The sequence below is a fragment of the Emydura macquarii genome, unplaced genomic scaffold (genome assembly GCF_026122565.2).
Source record: "Emydura macquarii macquarii isolate MOO-44397 ecotype Brisbane River unplaced genomic scaffold, CSIRO-AGI_Emac_v2 contig_573, whole genome shotgun sequence".
NCBI classification, from domain to species: domain Eukaryota; kingdom Metazoa; phylum Chordata; order Testudines; family Chelidae; genus Emydura; species Emydura macquarii.
Window position 1 is genome coordinate 1,649,558 of NW_027130710.1, and position 18,593 is coordinate 1,668,150.

Here is an 18,593-nt window from a genome sequence, read left to right on the forward strand (position 1 = left end):
TTCTCTGTCTCTTCCCCCCTCCCCTACCGACCGCACTCCTTGTCCCTCCGTCTCCTACCCTGGTGCTGACAGTCGGCAGACAGACCACCGCTCCGGCCACAATGTCTGCAGCCGCCTCCGGTGCCGCCATGGGGTTGGTGGAACAAGGTAGACGTGTCCTGAAGGGACCCTCCCCGGTTTTTTTTCCCCCCCTCCCCGCCCCTCGGAAGTCTGAGTGCATGCAACTTCATCCGTCGTAAACACCTCATCCTCATGGGTGCCGGGAGCAAACCCAGCCAGGCCCTGCTCTGAGGAAAGGCACCGAGGGACTTCCAGCTGATGCCGCCAGAGAGCACGCTGCAGCAGAGCTTTAAAAATGTCATGGGGGGAAAAAGAGGGTTAAAAACTAGAACGGGAAAAGGTGCAGACAAGGGGAATGGGAATGATTGGGGGAATAGAACAGCTTCTGCACGAGGAGAGATGAAAAAGGCTGGGACTGAAAAGAGATGGCTGGCGGGGGATATGATAGAGGTCTCTAAAATCATGAATGGTGTGCAGCAAGTGTTGTTTATCCCTTCCCAGGCCACCAGAAGCAGGGGTCACCCAAAGAAATTGGTTTAAAACAAACATAAGGGAGTACTTTTTCCGCACAACGCACAGTCAACCTGTGGAACTCCTTGCTGGGGGATGTTGTGAAGGCCAAAAGTCTAAGTGGGTTCAAAAAAAGAATTGGATAAGTCCGTGGAGGATAGGTCCATCAATGGCAACTAGCCCAGATGGTCAGGGACGCAATCCCATGCACCGGGTGTCTCTAAATCTCTGGCTGTTAGAAGCAGGGAGTGGACAAGGGATGGATAACTTGATAATCGCCCTGGTCTGTTCGTTCCCTGGCATTGGCCGCTGTCAGGAGACAGGACACTGGGTCAATGGACCGTCGGTCTGATCCTGTACAGCCGGTCTCACGTTCTTATTTAAATTCCAAAACGGGGCCCTGTGTCGCTGGGAACTCCGGAACTCGGATCAGGATCTCAGGCCGTGGCCAGGATCGACGGGGGAGGAGGGAAGCTCAGTGGCCCAGCCTCCAATTTTGTGCCCGCATCCTTGTGCACGTGGGCGGTAATGGCTCTTTCACCGCCCCCGCGGCTCCGGTTAAATGTTTGGACCCGGGGCCTCGGTGGAAACCCTTCAACATCTATGTGCAAGGCAGGACACCTGGTGGTCTGAGTAGGGCACTGCCAGTCAAGGGGGTGAGGGTGGCTCCACTTCAAAAGTGCCTCATTCACTTAGCAACCTTGGAGGGAAATCTTCAACAGGGCCCAAGTGATTTAGGCGCTGGTTTCCAATTCTCAGAGTGACTTAGGGGAGGCTAATGTTCATTAAAAACCAGGGGGGTTTAGGCTCCTAAGTGGCCAGATTTGCAAAGGCCTCTAGAGATGCAGGCGGGTGCCTAAATATTTGAAAACTCTCCCCCTAGTGTCTCCTCTTGATGTCAGGAGACCTTCGCTCTGTGCCTCAGTATCCCCATTAGTAGACGGGGCCCCCTAACGTCCCTGGAGATTTGGGTTCCTGGCTGCAGTCCAAGGGCCAGCTCCGATTGCTGGATTAAAGCCGGCAACGTGGCGGTGACGTCCTGCTCCATTTCTCGGCCGAGCGGTGCTCGGCCCGGGATTCGGGGTTCCCCTTTGGCGAGAGCTGGAGCCCGTCCCTCGTGTCGCCCAGGGCAGGGAGCAGCCGCTGGTGAACTCGCTGGGGGGGGGGGCGTGCAAACCTGAACTCAGGCCGTGGCAGGGAAGGGAAGGGTGGAAATGAGCGCTGGCGTCTTTATCTGAAACGTCCTTCTTTGCAGTCCTCGCTGATGCACTGGGGAGCATGCTGGGGCTGTGCTGGGCCGCTCCCCTTGCGAACGAGCAATTCCACGGCTGTTTTCCTGGCGTCCCAGGGGCCTAACCGCTAAATGTTTCCTTGCTTGCTTGGTTGTGCTTTCCGGTATGCCGGCGCTGGAGTTGGGTAGCGTGAGTGTGGCATGTCCCCGAGCCGGCTTGCTAAAAATCGGAGTGTATCGTGGCAGGCTGGGCTACCTGCCCAAGGATCCTGGGCCAGCTGGTACTCGGGGGGGGCTACCCGATGCTGCTATTTTTAGCACGTTACCTTGATTAGGGCCAGCGTCGGCGTGCCTACCCGTGCTGCAGTGACGCCTGCCTGCCGTGTAGACGTCCCCTTTAGGTGCTTGTGATCTGTACCCAGAGCAGGAATCAGGGCCGTGGATACCTGCCGCAGCCGTCCCATGTGTCACGCAGGAGTCAGGCCTATTTGCGGGGCCTTCTTGCACCTTCCGCCGTGTTCGCCTGACCCTGGTGCTTTGATGGAGCTAGGCACCCTGCACGGGCCTCGTCTCGGGGAAGCGAAGGACGAGCTGGCTTTCCCCCGTGCCCAGAGGTTCTGTTACTGGTCTGGGATTGAGATGCCTTCCCTAAAGCTTTGCCGTTTTGCTTTGCTGCATTGGGATCCCTGCCCTGGCGGGGGATTTCCACAGTCAGGGCCGAACCGGGGAATTCAGCCGTCAGCCACTCCAAGCACCCTGGGGCGAAGCTTAGGAAGACGTGGGAGCAGGCAGTCTGATCGTGCCACTCGTATAAGGCGTCTGCACCCCTCCGAGGCCGGGCGGCAGCATTGCCCCTCGCACTTGGGTGTGCGACGGCTTGATTCCTACGGAGAGCAGACAGCAGATAGGTGCTGGTTGTGCTCGATGATTGAAATTCACCCTCTGCAGAGGGCCAACCCGAGGTTTCCTCCGCAAGCACACCCGATATTCTGAAGACGCCAGCAGGGCGTCTACCCTCCCGGCGGCCCTCTGCCCGGGGCAACTGTCACTGGGGGAGCGTGTCAGGGAGGGCTGGGGGAAAGCAGAGCCCAGCTGCCATGTGCACACGTGTGCTTAGTGGCGCTGTGTTAAAGCGTAAAGGATGGAGCTGAGGGACGTTCATTTCAGAGGCGATCTTTCTCCTGCCAGGTTCCTGGGGCGCACCCTGCCTGGCAGACAGGGAGTTAGTTCCCAGAGGGGCTGTGGGACGGGGAACATCTCCAGTGTGTCTGTGCAGGAGCCTCTGGGTAACCTCTACAAAAACTCCTGAGTCTCTTAGGGCCCAGCTCCTCAAAGGGGCCTGTCGCCCACTGATCGCTGTGGATGTCGGACGCCTCGATACCTTTGGAGGTTCTGGACTTAGAAGCCTGAATCCCGTTGACTTCCAGTGAGACTTAGCACTTTTGAGAACAGGGCTCAGAGTCAAATTAACCAACGCACCAAGTGATTTAGGAGCCTAGGTCTCTTCCCTCTCCATCTGCCCGCCGCCTCTTCCTGATGAGGTGACGTCACGGCCCAGTTGAGCACAGGGTGGCTGGATATTGACCGCTCCGGCCCGGGGCTGGGAGGTGACTGGCAGCCATTGGAAGAGGCGGCTGTGTCTGTGGGCTGCCCGTTGGGTGTGCGCCTGTATTCAGGGTGCCTGGTCCGTCTCCACGGAGGTTACAGGGACGTGGTTACTGCCCTGGTCTTACGCTCTGCTGCTGCATTGATCTCTGCAATGCACGGGCGGACGGCTGGGGAGGAAACGAAACGAACGCGAGCTGTGCTTGCTGCCCGGTGGGGGCCAGTCCTCTGCCTTGGCTTTTTCTACCTTTGCCATCCACCATCTGGGAGCTCGGGCCTCTCAATCACAGGTGCCTTGGGATTCGGCAGGGCCAGGGAAGGGAACGCAGAGATCGAGTTAGAGGCGTGGGGACAGCGCGCCGGGGGCTGTCTGGAAACGGCTGGGCTGACTTTTTAGTCTAGTGAGAGGAGATAACTGGGCACTTATCTATATGCACGGTCTGCCGGCATTCAGACAGTCTACCCCCTCCCCTCCAGTACCACCTCCATCCCAAAGGTTCTTCCTCATGATTGCTGGCTCCCTGGTTCCCACGGCTTCTGCCCACTCCTTCCCCCAGCCGGGCCTGCAGGCTGAACGTGGCGAATGATGCATGAGGCTGGGCGTCCCCAGGTGCACGGTCCAGAACCCTGTCTGGTTGGATCTGTCTTCCCGAAACGGAGGTGGCGCTCCATGCTTTGTCTGCGCTGGTGCCGGCCCTGCATGTGGGACTGCCATCTGCATGGCAGAGAAACTGAGCCTGTAGCAACGTCCCCCCCCGCTACACTGGGCGGGATCCAACCACCAAACCCAATGGAGGAGGGAGCAGATGGGCACGTTGACTGACCCACGCGGCCCACTGCATCTGCCACCAGTTCTAACCCTGTCCCCACTGATCGGAGCGGTGCCGGCATTGCTGCCCGGCATTGTGCATCTGGGTAAAGAGGAAGCACCTGAATCTCTGTGCAGACTTCAGTCCACGTCCATGTGGATTCACAATCCTCTTGGGGCTGGAGGCTTGCCAGGAGAGAGAAGCTGCCTGCCGTGGGTATGTCCCGACACTGGAGCAGCTTCCAAATTCTCCTGCCCCGGCTTGGCCGTCCTCTCTGGATTCTCTTCTCTTCCCTTCTGTCAGCGAGACGTTGTTGGAAAGTCCCCGTTCCAGCCCCCGTGAACCGATAATTGCGCCCCTCGGGCAGCAGAGCTGAGTATGTCGGTGCTTTTCATACGCGAGCCAGGAGGCCAAGTGAGTAAGTCACGTGAGTTTCTCTGCCGTGGGAAGCGATCAGCGTTGTGCAGGAACTGGGACAGGAATGGGATCTTCCGCGTTCCAGCAGCTCTGCGGGAATGTCTGCGACTCTGAGACGGGCGTGGTGGGGTTTCTGCCATCAGCCTGCAGTCAGACCGGGTGCTGTTTAGCTCTGCGTGGCAGAATAATAGATTTCCAGTCTTCGGAAGAATAGGGACCAAGCAGGGGGTGAATTTTGGCTAGAGAACCACTGGCCAACGGCGAGTGAATGACAAACAAGAGTGTGACGTCCAGCCTGGAGAGCAATTGAAAGAGATCCAGCCAGGCCTTGAACCAGCCACAGCACAGATCCCTCCGTGATGGCGTGCAGCCACTGCCGGACAGCGGGACGGGGGATCAGTGCTGCAGAACTGAGGCGGCCGTGGAAAACAAACGGGGTTCTGCTCTGCTTCCCGGTAAAGCTCCCAGCCACCTTCTGATCGCTGCCTCTGTTACCAGGGCAGATAGAAGAGGCCAAGGGAGAGACCGGCTTGGTGAGCAGATCCTAGAGTTTAAGACCAGAAAGGACCAGTAGGATCATCCGGACTGATCTGCAATGCACAGGCCGGCGAATGTCGCCCTGGCATCCCTGCGTTTATGCCGGCAGCAGATCTTTCATGGCGAGCTGTCCAGCCTCTACACACTCCAATGGAGAATCGTCCGCGTCCCTTGGAAATCCATCCCCGTGGATAGTCACCCGTGGGGTGCTGACCAGGCCCGCAGGAGTGAGCCGGGTCAACCGCGGGAGCAGTTCCCGCCCCCGTAGCGTTCATGCTTCCCCAGGGACGAGACGGCAGAACCGCGCCCCACGCCCGGGGCCCAGCAGAGTGCCGGGGAGCCACGCCGGGGGCCTGTGCTGAGCCGGGGCCAGCTGTTCCGAAACTGCCTGCATTCGGGCAAAGCCAAATTGCAATCCAGATGCTAGCAAGGATCACGTCAAACCCCAGCTGTGGGGGTGGCATGCAGCATTAGGGGGTGGGAGGGGGACGGGGATCCAGCGGGGGGGGGGGTAGGAATATACCTAGGAATAATGTGCTTAAGAAATGACCAAGAATTCGGCCTTGTTGACACACGGGGCGCGATCCAGGGCGCGGAGAGCTCGTGCTAGCTGCTGCTCTGACTGCTGTGGCATTTTAAAAGGCTCCTAACCCCCCATCTCACCCCCCTCATTGGCGTGATTGTGCTGTGGCCGTTCTCACCGGGGTCCTGGAAACGTTGCACTCTGCCTGAACCAACACCTCTTTTTTGTTTTGTTCTCTTCTTTCCCCTGCCCTCCGCTCCCTCCTCCTCTGCCCCGCCTGTCTCTCTCGCTTTCCTCTTCTGTACATTTCTGTCAGGTAAGCAAACTTTTCCCCGGGTTCTCTCCGCAGAGCTGGGCTGGGGGGCGAGAGGCAGAGGCCGGGGGGCGATGGGCTGGGAGCCGAGGAGGGCTCTGGAACGGCCCCGGGGCTGCGCTCCATGTCGTCCCGGGGCAATCGGGGAGCGTTCGGAGAGTGTGTGCTCCGCGCCGGCGCGCCAAACGGTGCCGGTTCAGAGCAGGCGGGGAGAGGGAGGCGTCCTGCAACCGTTCCCCAGACGCGGCTCTGCCGGTGCCCCTCAGTCCTGACTCTCGCCCTCCCCCCACCCGGGCATGTCCAGCCCCGGCTTCCCACACGATGCCCCTCGTTTCGGACGGGCGGCTCCTCTGCTCTGCCAGCCGGGGCGGAAACAGGAGAGCGACCGGCTATTCTGAATGTAAATGGAGACCCCAGGGCAGGGGAGCCGGGGCCCAGAGCACACCGGAGGCTGCAGGTGCCAGGGGCTTGAGTCCCAGAGGGCTGTGCCTGGATGCCGAGACGGTGGCACTCGGGGGGTTGGAAGCCAGGCAGCGCAGGGTAGTGGTTAGAGCAGGAGCCGAGCGCCGTCCCGCAGAGCTCATCCAAGCGTTTCCTTGACTTGCCGTTTTAACCTCGGGCCACTGCCTTAAACCCTGTCTCTCCACGTCCTCCTCTGATTTCCCCCCACCCTTCCCGGCCTATGTGGCCGGGGCGTGACGAGGTCGCGGTGGGGGGCGGGAAGCGCTCTCCAAGGGCGAAGGGGTGGGCTTGTGCCAAGTCTTGCGGGCGTCTTGCTGCCGCGTTGCCTGCCGGAGCATGGCGGCGCAGCTCCTGGGCCGAGGGGCAGCAGGCGGCTGCGGTGGGTCCGGCGGGTCGCTGGGTCTGTGTGGGAAGGGTGGAGGCAGAGGAAGGCCCGTCGGCTGGCTCGCTCGCTGGGTGGACGGGGGAGCCTGCTGGCCCGCGGTCAGGACAGATGTGTGTTCCAGGGGGAAGAGAGCAGAGACCCCGGGGCTGCCCCGGTGGGAGGGGGGCTCTGGCAATGCCTCCGGAAGGAGCGACGGGGGGGTGGTAATCACAGAGCCGGGCGCCGTCCCTGGGAAGACGGCCCACCGCTGCGCTCGCCTGTGCTCTGGGGCAGCTCCGCCGAGCTGGGAAACTAAGGACACGCGGCCCGAAGGGAGCAGCTGCCAGGTGCCGGCTGTGCCCGCTGCTGCTGCTGCGACCTTTTCTGGGTCTCCGTCTCTTCTTCCACTCAAGCCAGGCAGGGCGGCTGCCCCACTGAAGGAGGGGTGCAGAAGGCTGCCTGTCCGGAGGGGTGGGGGTGACGCTCCCCTTCTGCATTCGGGTGTAAACCCGGCGGGGTTTGGGCTTGAGGGTGCTGGCGAGGGGGGGGGAAGCAGCCACTGACTCTGTCCTTTCCCTCCCCATGCAGCAGCTAAGAGCTTACTGAACAAGAAGGCGGACGGCAGCAAGGTGAGCAGCGTGCCGGGGCTGCCGGGGAGATGGGTTGTAGAGCCGGACGCCGGTGGGAATGATTCCGTCGGGGCGGGCGCCTCTCGGGCCAGGGCCGCGGTTAGCTGGGCCCCGCTGCTCAGAGCTTCCGGCTGGCTGGGAACGTGGTGACACGGGCCGTGGCTCCGACCTCCAGAGCGTCTCCCGGGCCAGGAGGCATTTGCAAAGCGGTCCACAGAGGCTTCCCCGTGGCCCAGTAACGCCCACGTCTGGGCGTTCTCTAGAGTCCCAGACGCACGCCAGGCCCTTGGCTTTCCTGATCCCGGCCGCCACGGCCTGGCCGCGTAACGCAGAGGATCCCGTCTTGCCCGGGGACTTGGGGGCGGAAGGGAGTGCGGGCTGGCTGTGGAAGCTCAGGCCTGCCTTTCAGGTTGCGTTTCTCCTTTGCAGCCGCAGACGAATAGCACCAAAGGCGGCACCGGCGGCACCAGCCCGAAAGGAACTCTCCCTCCGGCAGCACTGGTACGGCTCACTCTTTGATCCTCTCCCCCGCTGCGTCCCCCCCCGGAGGGGTACCAGAGCCTGCCCTGCAAGCTGCCCAGCTCCAGGGCATTGAGCGGCACCCCCCTCATGTGCACCCCCAAAGCCTCCCACGCTGGACCTGGCCTCTGAATGGCCGGGAGCTGGCGCTGCCACGGGCCGCCCTGCCCGCAGAGATGCCCGGGGCGATGGGCGCACAGACCGCCTGGGGCAGGGCCAGTGTGCACACAAAAAGTGGGGCTGCTCCGAATGCCTCCCTGGGGGCAGACCCGCTCCTTTCCAGAGCTAGGGACCAGCCCTGTGCCGGCACTGTGGAAATCTGGCCGGATGGGGAGGAGATTGGGCCGGGGAAACATCAGAGGGCGGCTTCCTGCCCCTCTGCGGCACTAGCCCATCCAGTGGCAGGCACCAGGGTTTGCCCACTCCCCTCCCCCTGGTGGCCCATCCGTTCTGTCATGGACCCCAGAACTCCTGGCACCCGATGTCCTCCCTGCCTTCCACCCCTTTCCTTGGCCCGACTGTGCGGCGAGGGGCAGCCCCAGAGCAGAGCTCCCAGAGGACCAGAGGCATGTCCGAGAGTGCCAGGGGCGGACGGCAGCCTGGCCTGGGTAAGTGTGTGGAGCCCAGCCCTGGAGGTGGTCGTAGGGTGCCAGGATGGAGCCGCTGAAGCCCGGGGCTGGCTATTACCGACACGGGCCTCTGCCGGGGACAGGGAGCGTCCCAGGAGCTGAGCGGGAGGGGGGGTGGAGATGCCGCCGTTGGCAATCATTTGAGAGGAGACCAAGCTGGGAAGGCCAGGCTGATGCAGCGTACAGCACCCTGCGCGCTGGGCTGGCTCTGGAGGGCTGCCCTGAGCTGCAGCCAGCCGCCCCCTCTGTGGCTGGGAGTGGCGGACAGGCTCTTGGCTCCATGGAGCTGCAAACGAAGGAGGGGAAGGCAGCAGCAAGCTGCATGGTGCAACGCCCTGGCCCCACATCCCGGGGCGGGGCTCGGAGACCGCGCCAGCGTGCATTTCAAACCCACCAAGGCCATCGGTCTCTCCCCAGCCAGCTAGTTTCAGCCTCTCCGCCCTGGAACTGTTCTCCGCCAGACCCCACGTCCCCACCCCGCCGCCCGACAGCGGTGCAAAGCCGCCAGGGCCCGGCCGTGCTGGACTGCAGGTGTGCAGTGAGGGGCGGTCACCTGGCTCCCCCATCTGCGGTCGTTTTAGGCCCAGCACCAAGGGGGTACAAACAGGCCCAGTCTGCTTCGGTAGCGTTGTACTGCTAGTTTAGCGTCCAGGGGCTGCCCAAGGAGCAGAGCGCTGGAGACTCGGCCTCCTAGAGCGTGTATCCTTGGCAGAAATCTTTAGGGAACAAGGTCCCTTGTCAACAAATGCAACGTGGTTTCCCCTGAAGGCAGGCCTCTGCGTTTCGGCTTCCCCACATCCCATGCGGGGATGTGTTTCTCCAGGACATCCCCCTGCTCTGTCCAGCCCTGGAACGGTTTCGTTGGTACCCCCGGCACTGACTGTGTTCTAACACGGGTCCACTAAATTCTAGTGTGGACGGGGCCCAAACATCTGTTCCCAAGCACATTTAAAGGCTAACCGTTGGTGGCGCGTCCACACCTGTCGTGCTAGTGCAACGCTCCCCACGGTGATACGAGGGCGTTGGTACCAGGGCAGCCCAAATGGGCTGTGAGTTCTACGCTTAGATTTCACCAGCCAACTGCACCAAGTGCAAACTCCTCAGGCACCGTGACACACAGCCACAGGCAGTCCCGGGGTTACTCCTGGCTGTGTCTCCATCCAGGTGAGTGCATATCCCTGAGAGATGGTCCCTCCCTTCCACCAGGAATCACGGCAATATTCAGGTTACTCCCAGTCTCAAAGGGCCAGTCACTTACTCCAGGTCAGTTGCACCCTAGATCCCGCACTGCAGACAAGGCTTTGTCGCCAGTCCTGAAGATTTATTAAATAGGAAAAGGCAAGAGCGAGTTATTTACAAGGGCAAAGCGAGCAAATGCAGGAGTGAGTTACAGCTGGAGGTTTCAGAAGGTAATATAGGCTTGTGACAGGGTTTTCTCTCTATCTTCTCATCCCCTCTTCTGGCGTTGTCAGTCCGAAGAGACCCTTCTCTCAGGGCATGGCTGCCGTCTGCGTCCTGTGCGGTTCTCCTCTGTTCTTTTTCTTTCTCTTCTCGTTTTATGTTGCACGCGAGGCCGTGGCCATCACCTACTACGGTTCTCGCATGAGCAAAACCCTAGCCCCGTATCCTTCGGAAAGCGGGTCATTCTTTTGTAATCCTGCACGTTCCCCCATCCTTTCAGGCAGCCGCCTTTCGCCTCGCGGCGGCTCAGTTCTTCAGAAAGAACCGTCCTGGGGGTGTAATCCTCCCTGCGTCACCACAGCAGATCCTCAGCTGATTCTGGGACCTTTGCATATGTCTCACAACCCCTCTCGGTGCTTGTTGAGTAGATATAAATTCCCATTCAGGTCACAGTGACCTGTTAGAAGAACAGGAGTAACTATATCTACCTCGCTTCCATCGCTATTAAGTGTACCATTAGCCTCAGGTTTAGGGCATGGTTCCTAGAAACTTTGTCCTTTTTTCTCTTGAGACCGGAATTCTTGCCCGAACTATTCCTTTGCAAGTTCTCTCTTAGCCAAACTTTTGAATCCTGTTTTCTCAAAGGGATCTTGAGCTCAGCCTCCTGGTTTTGTAAGGCATTTTTTGCTGCCATTTCATTGCTCAGTATCCTGACACATGCCACACGGTTACTATCTGTATAGCCAACTGTACTATCGCCGTAGATAAGAACACTATTCCACTGAATAAGTTGTTCCTGTTTTTTAAGGCTCCCTTTCTAATCACCGTTACACCCAATAAAGAGTCAGAAAGGATAACAGCCGGAGCTGGGCGTACAGCCTTTATCCAGCTCAATGCCAACCGTACGCCCCTCGGTTCAGCCATCATAATGGCAACAAAATTGGATTGTCTCACAGATCTCTTTCATTCCAACTTCAGGGATACAAAAAGCTGTTCCCACTCGACCTGTTCTGCCATCTCTGGAGCCGTCAGCAGAGATTTGGCAAAGCTGACCCCATTTGCCATGAATAAACTCATAAATCTCAGTCGTCATGTTTGACAGACCTGCTCGTCCCTTTGTTTTATCCGATAATTCCAGATCCACAACCGGAGTCCAGCTGTGGTTTGATTTCCCAGGATAAAAGATTTTAATTTCTTCCAAATCTTCCTTTTCACCCAGTTCTTTACCCACCTTTTACCCTGTTAGCACATGGGAGTCTGTGGTGTCCAGTTACTTCTTGTCTACTTAATTCCCAGCAGCCCTCAGATATTCATTTAGCACTTTGATTTTCACTGTTTCCATTAACTTTCGCCCAAAATTTTACATCGAACAATTTCATCCTGAACTTGGCAGGCATGTCTCCGGCAGCGCACACAGTGGAGTCGTGATACTCGCATGCGATTCTCAGAGCTTAGCCGGGCTCAGTCCTGATTTTTTTTTTTTAGGGTTGATTTAGAAGCGGAGTTGATTTGGTGTCCGTAAGCTTGTCACAGGTCTTATTCATGCCCTGTACAGTGTCAGCAACGTGGTCTTATCTGCACCCCAGCTGTGCCCAGTGATACTTTTAAGTAGATTCATTTTGGCTTCACATTTAATCTTGAGATTATCTCTCTGACCCTTCCAAGCCAGTGTGCAGCTGAACATAACTCCTAAGAATGTCAAATATTGAACTACCTGTGTGTGTGTGTGTGTGTGTGTGTGTGTGTGTGTGTATATATATATATATATATATATATATATATATATATATATATATTTTTTTTTTTTTTGTATAGAAATATAGGTTCCATTCTTCCCCAGCTTTCCTTTTTGTGGTGATCATTCCCTTTGTTTCAGTGAGTGAGAACTTAAATCCCTAAACATCTCCCCTTGCTGAAATTCCCCGGAGCGCCTTGTGGGTTCTCTCCACAGCTATTAGCTGCTTTGGTAATAACTATTCCTGCTCATATACTCTCCGGGAGATCGTTAATCAGAACGGTGGCGAGTTTATACAGCAAGCCTTCCTTCCGTAGCACGGCATGCCCTTTTCAGTGTCCAAGCAGACAGTTGTCATTCACTGATCCTCAAGGGTTTTTGTGTTACTGTTTCTGATCTTACAGTATGATCAGCTGCACATCTCCCTTTCCCGAGAGCGCTTTATACATAGTTTATCATTTTGGTTTTTTCCACATATGCTGCTAATCTCTCATTCAGCATTTCTTCCATAATTTTTCCCACCCGTAATGTGAGGGTAAATAGGTCTGTGTGCATCTAATTTGCTAGGGTTTCCTATCAGTAGAACCATCCCTTGCTTCCATTCTGCCGGTAGTATTCCCTCATGTTATTTTATCATTTCAATAAAACTCTTAAACTCCCTTCCGGCAGGTGTGTACGCATTGCATTGCATACGTTATCTTTCCTCGGGGCTGTATTTTTCCTCGTCTATGGCTTTTTTGAGTTTCCGTATGTTGAAATTTACATTCAGGACATCGTCTTTCTAGTCTACCCACCCATGTAAGCGCTTCAGCGAACATTCGTTTTTGTTCACAAAACTTCTCCACTTTGATTTGTATGGCTACTAACTTTTTGGAACTCTTTTGCTAAAACGTCCGCTCTTCCTACGTTAGAACATTCAACTCTATCATTTACTGTAAGACCAGGTCTAGATTTTGTTTTCACGCCGTATCCCATTCATTCTTTTAACTTGTTTCCGTATCTCTGAAACCCTGGAGTCTTTGTTCATTTTCTCACAATACTTTCTCCAAATCTCTTTGCCTTTTTAATAGTTCTTCGTGCCACTGCTTTACATCTTTTATGGTTTATTAAGTCCTTGCTATTCACTGGACTTTCTGTTTGTTTCTATGCATTATTTCTTTCTTGAATGGCTTCTTTACAATCTTCATTCCACCAGGAAACTGGATTTCTGTGTTTGACAATTCAATATCTTTTACATATAGCTACAATTCCCTTTATTGTATTATCATGAAATTATTCAGCACACTTATTCTTAAAGAGTTTCCAATTTGCTTTCCCAAGGCTCCAGTTAGGAATTCCTTCCGGATTTGCAACATTACCTTGGCTTTGGTCTGTAAATAGCATAGAGAAGTGATCACTTCCCAGTCCATCTTCTTTACACGTTCCCCAGCTGCATTGACTTGCTATATTGCTTGTTGCAATTCCCAGATCTAAACGTGAAAAGTTCCATCCACCGAATTAAACCTCGTAGGTGCTGCAGGATTGAGCAATCCCAGGTTGTGCGTATCCATGAGCTGTTCCAGACAGCTTGCACTATAATCAATTGTCCTGCTTCCCCATAATTCACGATGGCTCTCACGGGCTCCACAAATAATATACAGGCCTTTTGACACCCTTAACAAACTCTTTCAATTCTAGTTTGTCTAGTTTTTTTATCTGGGTTGTAAACATTCTAGATTCATATAAAGATGTTATTACGCTCCAGAGGAATCACAACAGGATTGTACTCAAAACTTCAATTCTGTACCTCTGTGCCAACATAATAACTAAGACCTTCCTTTATAAATATCACAGGTCCCTCTTCCTTTTGTTCTTTCTCGGTCACATTATATCCTGAAAGTCTAACTGTAAGTTTTTTCACTAACCACGTTTCTTGTATTCCTATCTCATCAGATTGGTTTTCCATTTCAAAAATAGTTTCCCTTAATTCCTGGCCACGTGTTATTAAGCTATGTGCGTTCCAGCAAAAGAACTGCTAACACCGTGTTGTTTAAAACCATCTTCTCACCTTCGGTTAAAATGGCATGATGCGGGCTGGCGAGAGAGTGCCGATTATGCAAATACTTTTCCGCCGCTTTTGTTATAATTTTTATTCTTTGTCGTCTTCTTTCCTGTCTGTAAAGTGCAATTAATCCCTTTGGTAATAAATGCTATACATTTCTCTTTGCCTACAAGCTGTACATCTTCATCTATTCCCTTTCTATTATCTTTCCTGCCCTGAACTGTGCGTGCTTGTACTGGGTAGCTCTTTTCCCTAACGAGCATTTTTCTCCTCCTCCACATTCCACTGTGACTATCTTTCAGTAGCCTCCCTGTGAGGTATTTTATGGATGGTTTTAATTTTCTGTATCTCTAGCTCTTTCCGCTGCCACCCACCCTTCGTACGCTGCCGTGTGTTCAGCGCCATGACTGCCGCATTTGAGTTCTGTTCTTCCCACGCCATTCTCCGAGGAGTCTGCTCCATATTTACCCCGCCTTGTTTTCCCCTCCCAGACAGCTGCCGTGTGCCCGAACCTTTGCCATTTATAACACCTCAAAGGGGCCAGGATATCTGATTTTAACCCAGAAGAGTTGATATTCCTATAGTAGCCCCGTCAGGTTGAATTGCAGAGATGGCTGTGGATGGCTTCTGTTCTCTCCTGCTAATCAGCACTTGGTCCTCACCTATTCCCTTTTTAATTTCTTCCGCAGTCATGCCTAGTGGAACCCCATACGCTACCCCTCTTGCATCTGTCATAAACCTGGTAGCTGGCAAGTTACTTTTATTTTCCCTAAAATGATAGTATTAAGAAGTTCCTCCGCTTGTTCCTGATGTGTGCATTCTCCTGTTAAATCGCCACCCTGCATTCTTTTAGCTCGGAACAAATCTCCGACACTTCGCCGAATCCAGTCTGCTCTTTTCTGGGGTAAACATCTCCCAGCTTCAGCTAGTGATTTGATAATGACCCGTTTCCATCCGTGCCCCATCCCTCTTCTTCAGAGACAGACCTTTCTAGTCTTTTTCCCCCCTCTTCCTTATCTGAAGCCATTCCTTATCCCTTTCTGCTTCTCCCTCGTTGTCCAGCCTGGATTTCCAGCTCTGTTTGGCCAGCCTACCTCCAGCCCCAGTCCCAGCTCCCAGCCTCTCCAGTTCTCCACCTGCTGCCTTTACACCCTCGTCAATTAGCTTTTCAGGCTGGCCCCCGGTGCAGCCTAGCAGCCTGCTCTGCCTTGTGGGGGTGGACACCCCATCACAAGACTTGTATAATCGGCAAGCTCTATTTGACCTTTAACGCTAAATGCAGACTGGGGATCTCTTGCTTACGCCTAGAAACACATTCTATCCTCACAGCATAGAGAGAACCAGTCCATGCAACACAGAGAGAACCAAAACCAAAAGGAACTAGGATTTTTCTCCATCCTGCCATGTGCTCTGAGCTGCAGACTCCAGATGATGGGTGGAGTCTGCTTGCATGACTCATCTTCACTGGTGGAGGGGGAAAGCAGAACAACCGCAAAAATCTCGAATCCTTTTGCTGCTGATTCCTTGATCCCGATGTACGATCCACCCAGAGCCTGGCCTCCTTCCGAAGGGGTGTAACAATTTCCGTAGGAGAACAGGAGCGGCCCGTCTCCCCGTGGGCAGAAGACAGACGTTAGCCCTGAAAGACAGATGACTCAGAAGACTTGAAAAGGCCTCGCCCAGCCTAGGTCACTTCTGATTGGCTCAGGTTCTGGCTCCACCCCTTTTCCATCACAGCCTTCTTATTTTAGCCAATCAGGAAGGGCCTGAGTGAGAACCGACTCATGCAACTTACGGGTGGAGCAGCAGCCAGGGAGGGAAGGGTCCCGTGATGAGGGCGTGAGGCTCAGGGTGATGAGAGAGCTCTCAGCTCCTGTGGGCCAGTCAAGAGATGCAGGGAGCCCCGGGGGTTCAGATTTGCTGTGGGCTGCTGCGTTCCCTTTAAAAATGATGTTGGCCCAAGCACGCAGGGACCCATTCGCAAGGAAGCATGTCATCTCCTTGGATGGTGTCCCTGCCCGGCCGGCTCCACCAGAGACACCTGCAGGGCGCCCAACGCCCGCCAGCTCCATTTCCCCAGCTAGCACCAGCCAGACCAGTGCCAGGCTTTACCGGCGACTGCGGCCTTCCTGACAGGTGAGCGTTCCTTTTCAATGACTTCAGGCAAGACGGGCTTAAGGAGTCTTTCCCCAGCTGTGCTCCAGCCATGGAAGGTAAGATTCACCCCGCAGCTCAGTGCAAGTGTTTTCATGGTGCTGGTGTGGCAGTGGGGTCGGTCCCCTGACTGTTTACGAGGCTCCCAGCTGGCTTAGAAGGTAGCCATGTACCCTGCCGGCCCCAGGCTCTCTACACTGGCTGCCTGGGAAGCGGTGGAGTTTAAGGGGACTCTCCGTGAGGTGCAATACGGGGCAGCCCCTGGTTATTCCTGAGATGCAGGAGGGGAATCTGCGTTCCGAGCCCACCCCGACCTCCTTGTCTTCAGACAGCGAAGGGTGGCTGCAGGGGGGTTACAATCACTGCAATGCACGGCATCAGATTCGCAGCTGCCACGGCTGAAATTTCCCATCTGAGGCCGGCACACTGCTGAGATCCCACCCGGTGGATTGCAGCCCCAGCAAACAGGAGGCAGGATGGTGCAGTGGTTAGGGGGGCTAGCTTGGGGCGCTGGAGATCTGAGTTGAACGCACTGCCCTGCTGCAGACGTCCTGTGTGATGCTGGGCATGTCGCTTAGCCGCTCCGTGCCTCGGTTTCCCCTCTGTGCGGTGGGGATGCCAGCCCTGCCCTGCCCCACGGGGGGTTTGAGACGAAAATGCATCAAAGAGGGCGAGGCGACTCCAGAGGTGGGGCTGCCCCTACAGATTCAAAACCCTGCTTGGCTCCCTGAGTGACGGCGTGTCTGGCTCTCCCAACACGAGGGCTGGCTCCAGGCTGTCCAGCGGCCGAGGCTTGCTTTGTGCCCGTCCGCCGGCCCTTCGCTGCCAGGCATGCACATTGTAAAGCTACCGGACGCAAGGCCTGCCCTTAACGCAGGGCTCAGCCCCCGCCACGTTCGGGCCCAGGTAAGAACTCTGTGCCGCCGACCTGCAAGCCCGTGGGTGGCGAGGGAGAGGGGGCCCGTCGGCCTTTGCCTCCGAGCCTGATGCGGGACACAAGGCTGCAGTAAAGACAATCCGCCGGCCGGATGGGTCCGGGCACCTGCAGCTGACAGCTAGGCTGGCTGATGATCCTCCCCCCAGAGCCAGGTTCATTTAAAGGGCCCTTTCTTGCCCGCTGGGGCGCTTAGCTGGCGGGCAGAGGGCACATGGACCAGGGTGCCCCCTTCCCTGTGGGCTGGGGCTAGACCGCTTGTCGACTCGAGGACGTGCCGGACTCCCCGGGGCAGCCCGTATTGGGGTGCCGGCAGCCCCAGTCCCGAGTGACCTCTCCTCCTTCCTGCTGGTTTCCATCCCCCCCGCCCCGGAGCTTTCCTCTCTCTGCAGAGGGTTCCCATCCAATTTCATGCTCTCCATTTCCTCCCCCTGATGCTCATGACGCCTTTGGGCTATGATTTGGTTTCATTTATGGAGATCCAGCTCCCCCCCCGTTTTTTCTCTTCCTGGTTTACTCTGCCACCTTCTGTTTTTTTAATCATTTGCCTTTTGCTGAACTAATTACTCTTTGCTTTTCTCCCTCCGTCCTCCCCCCTCCCTGTCCACGTTCTTCTCACCGTTTCGGATCCACCGTTCCCTCTCCTCCCATGACTGCCTTCTCGTTCTCTTTCCTTTCCGTCTCTCCTCTCCTCCCTCTCTGTCTGTAGGAACCTCAAACCACCGTTATCCATAACCCCGTGGACGGCATAAAGGTACTGCGGCCTGTCTTTCCTTCGCACTTTGCCCACTTGCAGGCTTGGGTCCATTAGATTCTTTCCGCCACTTGCACAACTGGCCCTGTTCACCTCTGGGGACAGACTCAGGCTTTTCGGGTGCGCCCGTCCCCGGCCGGAGCGTTAGAGATCCCGGGAGGTTGTCACAGGAGTCGGGCGGGGGGGATCCCCTAGAGAGCCGGCCAGGGCAGCAGAGGGGGAGTGAATTGAAGCTGCTCCAGCCATCCGTTCTGCGGGGTTGGAGCGGGCTCTGGGCGTGACCAGCCTGGATCCCACGCTGAGGATCTCAGGGGAAATCCCGGCCCCCCTTTTGCTGTTTGCTCCTACGGGGCCCGGAGTTCAGCCCTCGTCTCTTGCTGGAATGCTGGCTGCTCGCAGCTGGGGGGCGGTTTATAAAGCAGGAGCAAAGGCTCCTGAAGTCGGGGCGGGGGGCTGAAGATGCCAACTGGGGACTCTGCCACCCATTCTACTCCAGCCCGACCGGCTTGGGGCTCAAAGCTACGTGGGCCTAGGACCACGTTGCAGTCCCAGATCTGGGGGTGTGGGGGGAGTCTGGCTATCCAGGCCGGGGGGGGGGGGAGAGGTTTGCTGGCCCAGTCCCCAGCGGGCTGGAAGTGAGGCGCGTGCTCAGGGTTGGGATGGGGGTGAGGGAACCTCTGCTCTGACCCCAGAGGCGCCAGTCCGAGAGCGGAGACCCTGAGCTGGCTCTGAGTGCAGCCAGGGAGAGCAAAGTGCTGGGACTGGCTGAGGACTGACAAATTCCCTCCGTGCCACGTTCATCCATTGCTCAGACACAGCCCCCACCTCCACCCAAACCTGCATCTCGCCCTCACCCATTCTCTGCTGCAGGGATTTCTCTTTCCTTTAGCTCCCCCACTCTTCCAGCTCATCCACCCAGTGCATCCGGCATACCCATTCCCTGGCGCTCGGGGCGGGGGGGCCAGG

The 18,593-nt window shown here is 56.3% G+C and overlaps 1 protein-coding gene across 6 annotated transcripts in view; it reads left to right on the forward strand.

Annotated features, from left to right (window-relative positions):
* Positions 1-18,593, forward strand: part of CAMK2B (calcium/calmodulin dependent protein kinase II beta) — a 93,153-nt gene that overhangs the window by 63,120 nt on the left and 11,440 nt on the right. For 3 of the 6 annotated variants that reach the window (XR_010918390.1, XM_067540343.1, XM_067540339.1), the window contains exons 13-16: positions 73-147; positions 7,423-7,460; positions 7,890-7,961; positions 17,583-17,627. Coding sequence is in view for 5 of the 6 variants with exons in the window: in XM_067540343.1 (XP_067396444.1) it covers positions 73-147; positions 7,423-7,460; positions 7,890-7,961; positions 17,583-17,627 (230 nt within the window). In the remaining variant the exon portion in view is untranslated. Of the gene's footprint in view, positions 1-72; positions 148-7,419; positions 7,461-7,889; positions 7,962-17,582; positions 17,628-18,593 lie in introns of all 6 variants that reach the window. The other 3 variants (XM_067540340.1, XM_067540341.1, XM_067540342.1) reach the window with 3 other exon arrangements.